Raw genomic sequence first — 15,804 nt, 5'->3', positions numbered from 1 at the left:
ACAACTGGTCAACCTGAGCGCTAGCAGGAGGGAGACGAGATCCTGCATGGCGTCAACATCAAAGGGCTCCTTCCTATCGATGTAGTAACAGGAGCCTTAGAACATCTGGGCTGAAATTGCGCCGTCGAGAACGCGAGAGAATAGACAGGAAGATTGGCAAGTCCATAGTGGGGGGGGAGGATGTTAATGGTGTGGAATCCACCTGAGTCCCACGAGGTGAACATATACCATATCGATGTTGTAAAATGATAGCCACGTGTACAATCGTTTCGGAAGGATTATGAATCTTGTTATTTGACGAATATACAAATATTTTTTCTGTCCACAGCAGCTTCAGTTAACACCTGGGATTTCCTTGGGAGGAATAGTACGTGAACGAAGCGGCGAGTGGTGTCATGCGTCTGACGTAGCTGTCCTAATCGACCGGCTTAAACAAGTCGTTGTCGTCGAAAAGACGTCCAACTTTCAAGTTTTGGTAAGCCCCCCGCAACAGAGTTCGCGTACATCTTGACGACTTTCCTCGAGAAACGAGGGGAAGCCATTCGGAGATGTCTCAAAGTCCATTTTCCAAGTGCCTCTTCGTCAAGATCTGCACGGAAGTATGCCTTTAAGCACGATCAAGTCAGCCAAAATTTAAAATTTAAATTGAGAAAATATGCAAGACTAACAATTGGATTAGCTCGCACTTTCTCTGGGTCCCTTTCTTCTGTATGCAGTTCCACGTGCCAGAACGTCAGATAAAGCCATTGAAGGCTCTCGAAGTTCCTCGCAAGTTGGGTGAGGAGACGAGAGTCAAGAAGAGGCACCTCGAGGTGCAAGCACTTGATCGTGTTTTGGCATTCCAAAAAGTGGAGCAAGGTCTCGTAGTCGTAATCCTTGTAAGTAAGAGACACGTCGTAACGCAGGTCAAGCTTGGTTACTGTACCAAACGATCAAAGCCACTGGACGGCGCCATTGTAGTGAGAAGGCAGTAGTCTACGCCCGAAGGCCAACGTGCGCAAGTTTGGGAAGGGACAAAGAGGAAGGTCCTGACGGATCCAGGACAGCACGCTGTTTTCCTCGGCTGGTGTGTATCTGGTGCGTAAGCAGAGATCCTGAAGACTGCTGCCAATGGATTCTACCAAGGATCGCAGTTTGGAGGATGGTATTGAATGAAATGGTAAAGCCATTCTGAGATCACGGGGGTGAGCAATGCGGCTCAATGCCTCTAGGAGAGGATCAAAGATTTCTGTAGGATCCAGGGGCTTTGGAAGGACCAGCGCTACCGATTGAAGGGTGTTTGCATGGGTGGTAATGAAGGCTGCTAAATGCTTGAGAAGTGGCGTTGGGGTTGAATCCAGGGTGCAACTGCCTGGTTCCTCCAATGTGACATCAAAATGTATGAGGTTCGGAAGCGTAAGTTCCAACGGAAGAAACGATAGGACGAAGACATGTGTTCCCGAGATCTTCAGTTTGAGAAGACTTGTGCGCGAAGAGTCGAGGATGGCTCTGACGAGAGGGAAAAGCGTGTCTGAATCCGAATCGATGGTCAACTCTGCAATATCATTGAAACCTCGCACTACGCTGACCATATTTGCAATGACGTCGCCAGAGCTTATCCCTTGCTTGAAGTATCCTCGGGCGTTCCTCATTCGCAGTAAGGGATTCTCCGGTTTAGCCCACCGTCCCCGCGGCTCAAACAATTCTTCAGCCAAGGAAGGCCCCAGGACGAGTGAACGAACACGTTTAACAACGAACGGGTCTCTATTTAGAGAGTCTGACTATGAGTTGAACCAGTGTCAGGAGCAAGCTGAGTAGTACCTGAGACGAACAAGATTTTGTACAAGCCGTTTGTCAAAAAATCGTTTGGTACCGAATGTTCATGGAGGCCAAGACCAGCGGCCTGTTGACATCATATAAAGCACATAGTCTCCTCGCTGGAATGTGAGAGGCAATGACCTGCCAGACGTCGTATGGCAAATCTTGCATGACAAATGTTTGACAGCGAAAAAGTTGGAATAAATGGTTTCCTCAACTTGACGCTCCAATGGCAGTGATGTCCACCTTTTGAAGGGAGCCTTGGCTCGAGTACCGCAATGAGACTATAAGAAGGCCTTAATAGCGAGTTGAAAATTCAACAAGGGAAGGGATGTTGCACGTGACTCCACTCTCCCTAAAACTCTGCCGCGATGCAAGTTACAGGACTACCATGATGCCGCTGAACAAAGATCTCGCGACAGCGCTTCAGCTTCCTGTAGGCTCTGACGACGAGGTACTGTCCGTGTTATAGATCTCATAAACATCTTGACAGAACTGCAGGCAGCGAGCACAGCGATAATAGCTCTACTCACATCTGCTGCACACGATGCCAAACCAAAGTACTCTCTTTCGGAGATACACCATCTTATATCCAAGTCGGGATGTTCAGATCTCCTCGTACGTTGTCTGATCTAACACGTTATATTGAATGTTGAAACAGAATTACAGGATCCGCTGAATTCGATTCCACTGCTTCTATCGTGCGATGACCCAGTCGCGGGGGAGTTGTTATCTCTGATCGGAGAATGCTGCTCCGCGAAAGAGGTTGTTATCTCCGTTCAGGAAGCAGTTGAGAGGCTGGAGGTATCACTCAACGCTGACGATGATGGATTTGAAGAAGTAGAGCAAGAAATACCTCGACAGGCGGCCTCCTCGCCTGTAGTTCGCCTTTCTATTCTCACTGGGCTATACGCTGCTTGTGAGCTCTTTTTCTTTTTGATTCATGGGAAAGCAACTGATGACAACACAGCGATCCCAAGGCTGAAGTTGCGAAAGAAAACAGCTCCGGACACTCTTCGACCTTTACTTACTGAGCTAGAAACCGTGAATCTTATGGCTGGGTCCACGGCGTCCACTGAAGAAGGCCGAGCACTTATTTCTGCGACGGCGTCATTGGTGAAAAGGGCTGCTCAGTGGGTCAAGGGCATTCCGGACGCCAAAGAGGAAGACGCCTTAGGATGCACTGTATGTATCATCGAAATAGACTGCCTTTTCAAAGAACTCAGTTACTTTTTCTAGCAACTCATGAAAAATCTCTTAGACCAAACTTTGACTGCTTATGCTCACTGTATCCGCTCATCCGTGGCACAGAGAACATTTGAACAATGTTTCCCTCGACTAACAGTCAAAACTTCAGTTGGTGCGGGGTGGGAAGAGGGAGAGAAAGTCATTTTAGAAGCTCTCGTATGCGTTGTGTCCATTATCTCGGCTTCATTCAACTAATCAAAATGACAGGACGCGTACACCTTTCTTGGGTGCACATTCAAAGAACTCACATCAGCACCAACGACGGCCACCCTGGTTGTCGTAGCGTATCATCAGACCGGTTTTCCAGACTCAAATAACGACCTTGCGCCCATCCTCCCCATTCTTATCTCCTCTATCCAAATCAACTCCGCCCTCGACGAATGCTTATCGATTCTGCTCAAGTTCCTTCACCGCATACGAGCGTCACCCGTATCTCCACCACCCACACTCTCTCCAGAAATTGTAACGCCTCTATGTACTATCCTACCTACCATCGCCAGTGCCCACCCTGACCCACTCGTCAGACATCAAGCATTCCGAATCATCTCCTCTCTCCTCACACTCACCCAACCCGATTTAAGGATTCAGCTCCTCGCAGACCTTACTGGGGATTCGCAGCTGCCGCAGATGCGCGTTGCGGCCGTGGGTCTCGTTAAAGAAGCAATCATAGAGTCACTCTCCTCCACGAAACCAAACCCTTTCGCATCCCCACTCTTCCTGCGTGTCTTTGGCCCTATACTATTTAGGCCCGATCCTCCAGATTTGTTCAGTGGGAGCAAGGAACTTTCACTGAGTAGCTTCCAAGAATCAAGCGAACCTCAGCGGTTGATAGAATGCTTAGCGCTCTATTACGTCCTTCTCCAGCGCGATCACCAGAATCTGGTTCGTTGTCTCCGCTTACCTCTCTTGATGCGTGCTGAAAGTATGATTCTTGTTCAGACGGGCATACGTGATAAAGATGTCTTATCAAGTGTAGAGAGCAGTCTTTTGGAACCATTACGTTCGATCTTGGCAAAATGGATGAGCCATCCGTCTGTTTCTGGAAGTAAGCCTTCGACCGGAACAGATTCTTGGGCCCGTCTGAATGCTCATCTCAGGTCATATGCATGCTATAATGCCCCTGGTGTCTCTTCAGATGGGTCTTGAGAGGGTAGACGCTGCCATAGCCCAACTCCGATCTCCCAGAACTTAGAGCATGCTACATACGAGGAACGTTCCTCCATACCGTATCTAATCTGATGAGATTAAATCTAAATAAAAAGTGAAAAAATCTATTTTCGCCGAATGCTACCCTATTTATCGCTCAAGTCATATCGCATGCTCCGCTCCTACACCATTCTCCCCATCCCCCATCGTCATGTTCCTCGACGAGAAGGAAGACGTGGAAAAAGAAGGCGGTACATGGCAGCCTGTGACGGCGATAGCGTCGCTGCCGAGCAATACTTCTCCTCTGTACACGGACCGCTGGACTAGAAAACTCTTATCATATGGGGTGGAATCGCGGGGTACGTCTTTACTGCACGTCTTTCCTTTGGAGTATGAAGTTTGGTTGTAGGGATTCAACCAGTGCCGGTGGAGGAACGCACAGATACCCAGTTCAGCAAAATCTTTTTCCTCTGGTTTTCGTGGAACGTCAATATCCTTACGTGAGTCATTCGTTGCGTACGGTAACGGAGTTTTGACAGAGTGATGGCTAGGTTCTCCGCTGGAACGTTGGGCCCTGCTATCTTCGGGCTTGGACTACGCGACTCGTGTCTGACCATCTTGTTTTTCAACATCATATGTTGTGCGCCGCCCGCCTACTTGTACGTCATTCGTCTACTCCTGGCATTTGGAGGCTCACGCGACAGTTAAGAGCGACATGGGGTCCTAAACTTGGGATGCGGCAGATGGTCATATCGCGATATTCTTTTGGGTATGTGGGCTTGGGGTGCAGGATCGATTCACCATTTCCTGACCATCAATGACAGATACTACGGAATCATCATACCCTGCATTCTCAATCTTGTGAACATGTGTGGGTTCTCTATCCTCAACTGCATTCTTGGTGGGCAGGCTCTCGCAAGTGCAGGGAATGGGAACCTCAGCTGGACGTGAGCACCTTTATCTCCCCCTTCAGATCAGAAGTCACAGCATCTTGAATTTAGAGTGGGCATCGTTGTGATTGCTATCATCTCACTGCTGGTGTCGTTCTGTGGATACGAAGTTCTGAACTGGTAAGCCCAAGCTCATTCTTTACCTATGAATTCTAATGTCAATTAGGTACGAGAAAGTGTCATGGGTCCCAGTACTGATTACGTTCATTATTGCCCTTGGAGTGGGAGGCAAACATTTGTCTAATCCTCCACTTGTGGAACCTGCAACGGCAGCTGGTGTCCTTGGTTTCGCGGGCACCCTTGCTGGCTTTGCCATCACATTCTCGAGCCTAAGCTCCGATTTTACGACTTACTATCGGCCGGATGTCTCTGGGTAAGCTATTGCCGTGATCGCATGTTATTTGAGCTACACTGACATATCGTTAGGTGGAGGATATTTGGGTACTCTTTTGCGGGGCTCTTATTACCTATTGTGCGTTACCATCGTGCGTCTTCGTTCGCTTACGCTCAATCATCCCCCGCAGGTCACCCTTCAGTGCCTTGGTGCTGCAGTAGTTATTGCAGCTCCTTCTATCCCAGCTTGGGAACAAGGATATGCAGGCGGAAACATTGGCGGCCTCTTGGAGGCCATAGTCCGCCCCACCGGAGGATTCGGAAAGTTCCTCGCAGTGCTGCTGAGTCTTTCAGTGGCAGGCAACATCGCAGCAACATTTTACTCGATATCGCTGAACATCCAGATCTTTATTCCTCCCCTGGTTGTAGTTCCTCGATATGTATTCTCGCTAGTTGCTACAGCGATGTAAGTGCTTCCAACCACCTTCTTCACAGAAACTTACATTCTCTTCTCAGAGTGATACCAATATCGATCGTAGGCGCACACAGGTTCTATGACACGATCATCAACTTCCTTGGGCTGATCGGGTACTGGGCCAGTGCGTTCATCGCTATTATCATTCTGGAGCATCTTGTGATCCGACACAACAACCCTGCGGAGTATGACCTCGATGACTGGGACGCACCAAGAAGGTTGCCTTCGGGCATCGCTGCTCTTGCTGCTGGGATAGCTTCGTTCGGACTTGTTATCCCTTGTATGAGCCAGGTGTGGTTTACGGGCCCGATCGCCAAAACGACGGGGGATATTGGCTTTGAGGTTGCGTTTGGGGTCAGTGCGGTACTATACCTTCCTTTTCGTCTGCTTGAGATTAGAATACTGGGGCATGTGTGATATATATGTGCAAGACATGCCTGCGCCTATTCACCGTCAATTTTAAGGGTTTTCAGCGAGATTTTGCAATTGCACATGGACTTCACGTTGTCAAAATGCTCCAAGTTGTCGCGGACGAAAACGTTTGTCCTTTTAGATTTACATGTTACGGTGCAACATCACCCAGTAAAGGTCGCCACTGGGTCTAACCTCATTGGCCCGCAGGCTCCGGAATGCGTCAGCTTCATTCAACCTCATATACGAAAGATAAATACACGGTTGAACAACTGAAAAAGCTGAGTTCTCGTACATGGCGCGGGCCAGCTTAAAAACAATGTAAAGGGCGGGATTCACGGTGTATCATAATGCCAGGCGGTGAAAAAAACTGTTTTGCGCTGAGAAACTCTTTCAATTCTTCGGAACGTGACCCTTGTACTGGTCATCCACTACTTTTGCACACATGTTCCTACGTATCGTCCTCCCGCCACCAATGGGTTCCCAGCCTAACGGCGTGTTTGAGTTGCTGTCCGAACACCGTTTGTTCCTCGTCAAAAGGTTGTCCTAGTAGTAATCGGGCCCTATCATATTTTGATGATTACGGCGCAGGGCGGGTGGGCCATGGCTCCTAGGGGGCTGGGGTCAAAGACGGGGAGCGACTTGAATGGGGAGGGGACGTTCATGTCGTTTGTAATGGCGAAATTGGCTCCTTTCAGCTTCAAGTAGTTTTGCACACAACCATGCAAGTCGATTGGGTCGAAGATTTGATGGACTCTGCTGCGGATGCTAGTAAGGAAGGACGCTATGATCGTTTCTTGTCGGAGGGTACTATGTTTTTTGTGGTGGTTGGTGGGTTGTCGAGGAGGTTTGGTGATGATTCGTTGGCTTTTGCCCAGTTTGTGGCGTTTTAGAGGTAGGGGTAGAGAGCGGCAAGGCCGAGAGGGAGGAAGAGGTTGAATACACGGCTGCGGCGCATGCAGGTTTCTTTTGGTGGGAGTTGAAAGGGTTCTTTCAGAGTCAGAGTCTGCGTCCAGGTCTGTCGCGTTTATTGGCATCCAATATGGTCAAATATGAAAAGTCAACTCGTGCCTGTCAAAGAAGGTGAGTTGGGCCGTGAATGACGACGACAACGATGGGCTCACCAGTTCGGTAAGTTTGGCACCATCAACTCCGATATTAGCCTCTCAGCTCATTTCACAACGATGACGAGCCTCCAATATGCATGGTGAACGGCACATAAGCCGTGCAGAAATCCGTCAAAGGTGCATATCGACAACCAGGTCTATAGATTCGTTAGCTACCGCCATGATGGGAACAAAGAGAGCCATACTCGGGAAGTCTCCACAATAAGATGTCAACCGATGAATCAAAAGCCGTCTGACCTCACGTTGATAAGTTTTGAAGACCACGACCCTCCCTTTGCCTGTGAGTGCTCTTTCGAGCATCGTTGTCACTTATGAGCATCGAAGACCTCGACAAAACTCATCCTCCCAGCACAGTTCACTGGTAAGGTCTGAGCCCAATCGGAACCTTCAATGACGACTGTAAACGAGCTGAGCTGCTACACGATAGATTGCGTCGTGAAAGACAGTTCAGAGGTGGGGTATGTACACCTTTCCGCAGCCATGACTGAAGGTGGAAGACGCTTCCTTAGGTTTTGAAAGGGAATACTTTGGGCATAGGGACGTCAATTCTGGGATCACAGTTATGTAGAGAGGGTCTAAGTCCTTGTGAGCGTGCGTCCCAGCGCCTTCAAGAGAGACGACTGACAGGATGTGGGTATGACCAGGGCAGAGGTACCCGGAGACGATGGAAACGAGTCGACGATACGGTGATCAAGATTCAAGAAATGCGGTCAAATTGCGCTGATAGGGCATTTCGGATGAGACAGCTGAGTGGGAGAAGGACAGATGGATTGGCGTGGATTGTGATGCTCCGGAGAGACTTGACAGGTAAGATCTGCTGAGTTTGAGGGTCGACATCCATAGGTGGGGACATAGATGTCCGCGGGACCGTCGAGATCGTCTTCTTGCGTCTCCTGTGCCACTAACAAACTCAATCCGCTCGCCAACGCCGCATTCGTTCACGTTGCCCACGAATTGTGGTGATAGTCGAGGAGCGCCAATTCAATTTCGACATCGAGCGAGCCTCTCCAGTCCGTTCGCACTGCAAATTCACTCCAGCTCGAAGACATCTGGGCGGTAGTATCCGCTACACGGTGGCGACTCTCCATCCCATCCACATGATTTCCAACCAACGAGTCCGAGGCTCGTTGAAGTTCCAATCCCTTGAAAAGACGGGTAACAAAGGGAACTGGCCGTCTATCTGAGAAACGCAAACCGCGGAAATGCCAGAGCGCAGTGGGCGCCTGCCTGAGGATTCCGGGGTGGGCGACAGGCGAGATATATAGGACCGAGGTTGGGTTAGGGAAGGGGGAGTTTTTGAGCCATCGTTGGGGGGATGGTGATGGAAGAAGAGCTGGAGGTTGAACGTTGAACGTTGAGGAGCGGATGAGGGGATGGAGGGAAGCTTGGACAGTGCTTTGCCTTTTGCTCGTACATTTCGCGGAAGAAAGATAGGTAATTTGAGGCAATGGACGAGGCGGTTGTGAGATGGATGGAGCTGGACGGCTGCTAATGGGATGAGGGACAGATGTCGGTTGAAGAAGACAGATATTGATAGAAAGTCTTACACAGGAATTGTGACCTTGTCCGGGCGAACTCTGAAAATGTGGGCTGGCTGACCATGTCTGTGGAGAATAGCGGATACGGACACTGAGTTTGAAAAATATTTTATGTAATCGTCACATGATCGCTGCAATTGCTTGAACCATCGTCGCTCATCGTCGCTATCGTCTCTCTCAACCACGACGGACTCAGATTCTCAACCGGGACACGTCGAAAAACTAGGGAAACATCCCCCAACTTGTTTGGGAGCACCCGGAAAGTCAGAAGGCATGTAAGTCTTACATATTTCTTTCCTTGCACCGTTGCTAGTGCAACCGACATCTGAACAGATCACGGTTTGGACAGGAACTTACGCTGGTCATGGAGAATAGCATTGGAAACCCTCAGGTGTGTAAGCTATCTTTGTGATCTATTCAACATACTCACATTCCTTCAATCAAATCATAGATTCTCGTGGAAATCCCCCATCTCTGGTCCCAATGAGCATTCCAACCTCCCCTGCTGACCATCACATGCTTTCAGCAGCGAACGCCATACCCTCTGGCTCACCTTTTGCTTCGCACGCATCTTCCACGGCTTATCCAAGCCCTCTTTCAGCCACCACCCCATCGGCCGCTTCGCGTACACCTCAAACAGCCCATCTCAGACCTCCCGAGGTGGCTGTTTCATCCGCCAGCTCATCGACTGCCCTCCAACAATATCTTCTCTTCCGCAACGTAAACACGGCCGCCCAAAAGGGAGCGCGAAAATTAAGCCAGTGACCATAAACCAGTGGCGACCACAATGACAAATGAGGATGCTATTTGTCACCGTCGTCATCGTAGTGAGTCCCCCGCCATCCCACCTCTTCCCTGCCACCCACCTAACATGTCACCACCACCAGACAAATGACGGCGGCCACGGCCACGTCACCCCTCCCCAGCAACAATCGACCACGGACAACCACGAACGATCACAACATGAAAACACAACCACGCAACAACCACGGCAGAACAACAGCACACGACGAGACACGACCATTACCAAACAAGCAAGGTCCACGTCGCCGTGAGCAACATCACAACCTACCATGGACGAACCACGACGAGGACACTGATGACGAGGGACGGTGAAGATGACCTGGCATGTCAATGGACGTGCCATGACATCCAGACTGTGATGATGCATGTCGTCGTCACTGTCCACGTCAATCCAGGTGAGCAAGATGGCTCCTCTCCCCACCTTTTCTCATGAGAAGCAGGGCACGTCGGCGGCATGCCCTGCTTCATGGTAGTCATTTAGCTATTTGTTACCGTGTTTCTATGTGTAGAATACCATTCTCAATGATCATTTCTTTGAACTATTCTTAAATTTTACAGAAAAAATGTGCAGGGATTGAACTTGCATTGGAATTCTGTTGTAACTCATGAACTATGTGACCTGTCCTGGAGGAACAGATCTAAAACTTGTTCTATCTTATCAGAGATCTGACTGTTCCTTTTGTGTAATCTAAGTGAGTATCCAGCTTATATAACACGAAATAAATCCAAAAGGAGGAAACAAACCCTGATGACCTCACAAAACTAAGCGAGTATCCAATATCCCGATTTACCCTGCTTTCCTACAGCTCGTAAACACCCACAGGACACACTGCCGCAGCTCAGTGAGGTGTTCTGCAGGTTGCTTGCTTGTGTTGTTGCACACCATGTCGTTATTGTGAGGTTTGGGTCCTCCCTTCCTCCTCTTCCCTTTTTCTTTTTTCTTTTTCTTTTTTTTTTTTTTTTAGCCCACAAACACTGGTATCCGGCCAAAATGTGAACCCATGCTTCAATCGTCAAGGCCCTGCTAATGTTGGATTTCGCCCCAGAACGCTCGCACCCCCCACCGGAGAGGTGGATTTTTAAGACTGAGTATTTGAGGTGTGCTGGCGAGAAAGTGCAATCTCGCGTGTGGACAACAACGAATATTGTGATAAGATCAATCACGACTTGGTTCATCACAACCATCACTCTCCTAGCCAAAATGCTCACCATCTCTGCTCTACGTGCGCGTGAGGGCCCATTGTCTGGCCCTTCACACCATTTCTGGGAGGATAAGGCGTCGTCGAGTCACCTCGATGACATGGGTACGTACTCAGTACTCAGTACTCATTTCTCATCTGCTAACATTCTCATCGTAATTTTGTCAGTCCACAGAGTTGACCTGAAGTGACTATTTCAACGTCCCCATCTTTTTCTGGACAATATCTTCGCATAGGCTTTCAACTGCCTCTAACACGCTGCGATCCTGGGGTTTCCGATGTCGGTCATCTGCCACATGCTTCCTAAATCTCTTCCTCCCCTTTTGCCGCATTGTCATCATTGTTCAATGAAGGCAATGTCCACGATTTCCAGAAGCAACCTACAGGATGCTGTCGAGTGCGCGTATCTCAGATGTGTGGATGATCTTGATGGACCGATGAACAACAGTGAGGAATATTCTCTATTTCAGATCTGTCTTCCATTCATACACACATTATCTATTACCAAGGGCTGTGTGTATTGCAAGCTGCTTGCGGGCGTCCATTTCTCCTCAATGGTTCTCTACCATAACTCAAACACAGGTAAGGATCCTCTCTGCTTTTTGTCGCTTTCATCTAACCCTCCTCATAGTAAAAGCTTTTCGGGTTGTGAGATCAAGAAAAGGAGACACCATTCAAAGGTCGTCACCCAGCAAGCCTCACAACCCGGTGTACTGATGTGGCAGATAACCGTGGACAGGAGGGATCGTCGGACACTTGGAGGATGTAGGTTCATTCAATGTTAAAGTTTCAGCTGTTGCTGATGTGCCCTCAGGTCGGCAGAATTCAAGTTGGCTCGACAGTACCGTTCGGCGGGGACATGATCTCAAACATACCACGGGTTGTTCGAAGACTTGGCATCTCTTCCATTCTGCTCGTTTGCACACCACGTATATGGGCCTGGCCGTGGTCATCCAATTGATTTGGTTTTGGTAAATGAGATTTCATCTGTACCGCTCCTTTTCTATCTCTCACTAGTCCGATCTAGAGCTACCAGTTCCTCGAACCTGCAGGAGGTGATGTGTGGTGCTTGGGTCGGCGGTGGAACGGTGGACTGTCAGACACTTGGCATCCGAGAGAAGGGACAGAGGACGATCATATGGGTGACATACCATCACAGAGGCCAACTTTCGGTGGGTGTCAGATGTCGTCATGGGGCAGGGATTGCTAGGTGGGTGCAACTGGGTTTCGTCTGCATTGTGGAGCACTGTGGCTTCTCAGTAATGACGTGCTGCAGTGTGGTTTGGCTTCACCATAGGCCATACGTCTAGTGCTGTGGAAGGCCGTGGTCGGCTACCAAGATCGGTAGTCTCGAGTTCCTGTGGGTGGGGACAATGGTACAACAAAAAGGGAGTGTTAGTTCGAGCAGCAATTCTGTGGTCGTGTTTGGGTCGTGTCAGCCGGGGGTTGCACTGTACAGATCCGTGCTTTGGGAGAGAAACTGGCCTTCAATAGTAGGAGCGGTTAAGAAACCGTAGGAAGGAAACCTAGCTAGACCCATAATCCTGTCGCACTCTTGGTACATACTAAGTACTTGCAAGAAGACGTTTCAATATTTTGTTATGTTGTGATCACATGACTACAACACCCTCTCAATTAGACTCGCACTATGTCACAGCAGTCACAGGACGTTACAAGGCACATGATAAGAGAAGGGCGAGCTTGTGAGCAGACTGGAAACTCTTGTTGCCCTTTTGGTGGAGAGTCGATTTCCCCGCCAAACCAGAGGGGGTCACTTCAACAAATAAGCCTTCAATTTCAAAAAAAAAAACACCCCAAAGTTAGTATACGAAAGTTGACTTTTACAATGAGTAGAACAAAACAAGGGGGTACCAGCAATAGAATGCTGGACTGGTACCCAGTTAGTTAGTCCAAGGTCCAGTCCAAAAAAAAAAAAAAAGGAATCTTCAACAACTTAGTTCCCAAATCATCATAGAATGTCATATCAGTTTACTGTGACCCAGCCAGACTCCCACCTATGCTAACTAGTGTTGTAGAGTCCAAATAATAGTGGTTTCTGTTGTACATAATCGTGCTTATGCTATAATTATCTTATCACAAATCACAAAAATCTTTTTCAGATTTTCGACATGAAAATGGAACCAGTAGAACCTGCAATGCAATCTCAGGTAAGTAGTCAAGCATCTGTCAATCAGGTTACTTACTGGTCATCTTGACAGGGAAGTAATATGGTGCCAATGTCAGAGTTGGTTTTTGATGCTGACAGATGCACCGTATGTCCAGAGTGCAAAGTATGCATCCACTGCAGCAGTGTTGGGATCTTGAACCTCACAATACATCATATGGGTTTGAAAATCTGCTGTGAAACAAAAGCAAAACATGATAAGGATGACAAGAAGAAGAATTCTTCCATACTCACCTTTTTCAAATGACCGAAAGTGGCCCCTGTGCCTTCAAAAGCCATGCCTACAACCATAATCAGTAACTGTCAACTGACAAGTGGGGCAAGTTTAACCTCTTCCCCCCCCCCCAACATTCATAAAATGCTGCTCTCTGGATAGCCAGTCAGCAAACTCATTGCAAAATTCTGGTCTCTGATCAATAACCTACCAGAGAGTGTTTCTGAAGCGTTGGCTGATGATCCCCTTGCAATTTTTGAAGAAGACCCCAAGAGTTTTGATGACCTGAGCCTGGATGCTGAGGAACTCTGGGAGGTGAAGTTGAATGGGCTGCTGAAGGCAGTGTTGGGTTGGGGAGTGGATCAGAGCATGGATGGGATGATACAGTGAGGTCAGAAGGGTGTAGATGGCCTTGCAAAATTTGTGGAATACTTTATCATGAAGCATGGGGTGAGTGAAGCTTTATTCGAGGGAAAGCTGTTGCACCTGTTAGGAGAACTTGAGAAACTGTGAGTCTGATATACTTCGACTTTTTTTTGGGGTTTGGTACTCATCTCTATCTGTGGTGGTAGGCCATTGACTCATACCAATACCACCACAGTGCCTATGATATCTTCCAAACCTTCATCTATTGATATCACCCAATCTGACAGAATGGACATATCAACATTGCTCTGTCAAGGATCAGCTGCAGCCAGCACCAAAAATGCACAGTGCACCATCATCGACATTGATTCCTTTGAAGAGGAAAAATTTCCTGGCCAACTGTGCAACCAACAATTAACAACAACCTGTAAGGGGTTTAAACTTGACTTCCCACCTGGAGTATCTCTACATACTGCATATACATTTGCCCTTCACACCAAGCATGTACTCCCATGGGACTACAAAGTTGTACTGGGTTTTCTGAAGGCGACCATCAGCTTTGTTGTCCATGTCAACAGTTGATAAGAAATGGAACACTTGACGGAATTATCAGGCAGATGGATGAGGGTCTTCATAAAAACTCACCATTTGCATATTATGGTTTCAGTGGACTTCAGGAACTCCTTCAAAAGAAGAACCAACTATGGTGTTATCGGACCAGAAGAGGTTGCTGATGGCCAGAGGTCTTTACCCTCCCCCACGTAATCCATATGGACTCCAGTGGATTCCAGTGGCCCTCTTACCAGGCCAGATTGGCTGGCAGAATGCCCAGTCCACTGGAGTCCAGTCCAGTCCAGTCCAGTCCAGTCCACTGGACTCCCACTGGACTGCCAGCCACTTTTCAGAGTCCAGTCCCAGTCCAGTGGACTATGAGTCCAGTCAGAGTCCAGTGGAGTCCAGTGGATTCCAGTGGATTCCAGTCATTCCAGTATATTATTATTATTATATATGAATATAACTAAAAAAGCGAAAATGGACTATACAATAGACAAGCTATACCTACAATTTTATTAATCAATGAATGGAAAGATTATAATTTACATATAGTGTGGGTCAGTGATAGCTGCAATAAGGATTCATGATTTTGTTCAGTCTGCGGGGTGAGGTCACGTGACTTACTTGAGGGCGTGCCATATCATCACATCGCCTGTTTGTGGGATGGTCACACTGCCGTGACCATCCCTTTCCCTTCCACCACCACCACCATTCACATCTCAACACCGCCAATGATGCCCACACCCACGCTAACGACGCACACGACGCCCACGCCCACGCCCATGCTAACGACGCACATGATGCCCACGCTAATGACAACGACACCCCCAGCGCGGAACAATGGACCAAGGACGAGGGACAACGCCCATGACGTGGCAACGTCATGGGCAAGGGGTACATATGCCCCACCACCCCATTCCTCTGTTCTCACCACGACAGGCACGACGCCAGCAACCACCCATGCACGGCACATGAGGACGGCGACAACGACGACACATGGGCATGACAAAACGTGAGCACGACAACACGCAAGCATGATGATGACAACACGCGAAGCCGACCACACGAACGAGCGCCCACGGAAAACGGCCACCACCCACCACCGCCTGCTGCCACGTCACACGAAAACCAGCCACCGCCCATGAAAAACGACCCCCACCCACAAAAACGATGACGACACACAATGACAATGACGATGACTACACACCAGGATGACGACACACGACAATGACACACAACGACAATGACAACGACATGCCGGGACGACGACACACGACAACGACAACAAACGAGCGCCGACAAAAGCACCGCCCCCACCACACCTGAAAAACGATATGCCCACAAAAAACGACGAGCGCCCGCCAGCACTGAACAGCGACGAGGGCCTAGCAGCATCACCCTTCCCCTCCACTCTCTCCCCCCATCACTACCTCCTCTCTTCACCACTCCCACTCCC

At 48.8% G+C, this 15,804-nt stretch overlaps 6 protein-coding genes across 6 annotated transcripts; 4 read left to right on the top strand and 2 right to left on the bottom strand.

The window, feature by feature from the left end:
- Positions 1-428: 428 nt before the first annotated feature.
- On the bottom strand, positions 429-1,968 carry LACBIDRAFT_328454 (uncharacterized protein; the record flags this gene model as incomplete). Its single annotated transcript, XM_001882425.1, has 4 exons — positions 429-605; positions 669-919; positions 1,034-1,743; positions 1,853-1,968. The coding sequence occupies 4 exons, from the start codon at positions 1,966-1,968 to the stop codon at positions 429-431; spliced, it is 1,254 nt and encodes a 417-aa protein (XP_001882460.1).
- Positions 1,969-2,188: 220 nt separating this feature from the next.
- LACBIDRAFT_299570 (uncharacterized protein) lies at positions 2,189-4,191 on the top strand (the record flags this gene model as incomplete). Its single annotated transcript, XM_001882554.1, has 7 exons — positions 2,189-2,251; positions 2,299-2,415; positions 2,467-2,716; positions 2,768-2,982; positions 3,037-3,201; positions 3,253-3,927; positions 3,985-4,191. The coding sequence occupies 7 exons, from the start codon at positions 2,189-2,191 to the stop codon at positions 4,189-4,191; spliced, it is 1,692 nt and encodes a 563-aa protein (XP_001882589.1).
- Positions 4,192-4,402: 211 nt separating this feature from the next.
- On the top strand, positions 4,403-6,366 carry LACBIDRAFT_299569 (cytosine-purine permease; the record flags this gene model as incomplete). The annotated part of the gene is made up of 10 exons (XM_001882553.1): positions 4,403-4,550; positions 4,601-4,691; positions 4,743-4,850; positions 4,901-4,960; positions 5,016-5,138; positions 5,193-5,261; positions 5,308-5,514; positions 5,568-5,613; positions 5,666-5,940; positions 5,991-6,366. 10 exons carry the CDS (start codon positions 4,403-4,405, stop codon positions 6,364-6,366), a joined length of 1,503 nt encoding a protein of 500 aa, XP_001882588.1.
- A 716-nt stretch (positions 6,367-7,082) lies between these two features.
- Positions 7,083-10,407, top strand: LACBIDRAFT_328452 (uncharacterized protein; the record flags this gene model as incomplete). The annotated part of the gene is made up of 13 exons (XM_001882552.1): positions 7,083-7,191; positions 7,239-7,443; positions 7,488-7,491; positions 7,605-7,767; positions 7,915-7,945; positions 8,056-8,294; positions 8,454-8,642; positions 9,222-9,300; positions 9,359-9,420; positions 9,477-9,745; positions 9,913-10,076; positions 10,133-10,224; positions 10,388-10,407. 13 exons carry the CDS (start codon positions 7,083-7,085, stop codon positions 10,405-10,407), a joined length of 1,626 nt encoding a protein of 541 aa, XP_001882587.1.
- An 899-nt stretch (positions 10,408-11,306) lies between these two features.
- LACBIDRAFT_299566 (uncharacterized protein) lies at positions 11,307-11,745 on the top strand (the record flags this gene model as incomplete). Its single annotated transcript, XM_001882551.1, has 2 exons — positions 11,307-11,610; positions 11,660-11,745. The coding sequence occupies 2 exons, from the start codon at positions 11,307-11,309 to the stop codon at positions 11,743-11,745; spliced, it is 390 nt and encodes a 129-aa protein (XP_001882586.1).
- Positions 11,746-14,111: 2,366 nt separating this feature from the next.
- LACBIDRAFT_328451 (uncharacterized protein) lies at positions 14,112-15,384 on the bottom strand (the record flags this gene model as incomplete). Its single annotated transcript, XM_001882424.1, has 8 exons — positions 14,112-14,192; positions 14,248-14,258; positions 14,291-14,333; positions 14,597-14,720; positions 14,837-14,852; positions 14,895-14,916; positions 14,973-15,000; positions 15,146-15,384. The coding sequence occupies 8 exons, from the start codon at positions 15,382-15,384 to the stop codon at positions 14,112-14,114; spliced, it is 564 nt and encodes a 187-aa protein (XP_001882459.1).
- Between the last annotated feature and the right edge of the window lie 420 nt (positions 15,385-15,804).

Source organism: Laccaria bicolor, genomic scaffold, assembly GCF_000143565.1.
Source record: "Laccaria bicolor S238N-H82 LACBIscaffold_17 genomic scaffold, whole genome shotgun sequence".
In the NCBI taxonomy this organism is placed as follows: Eukaryota; Fungi; Basidiomycota; class Agaricomycetes; order Agaricales; family Hydnangiaceae; genus Laccaria; species Laccaria bicolor.
This window is presented reverse-complemented; position numbering and strand designations above follow the sequence as displayed.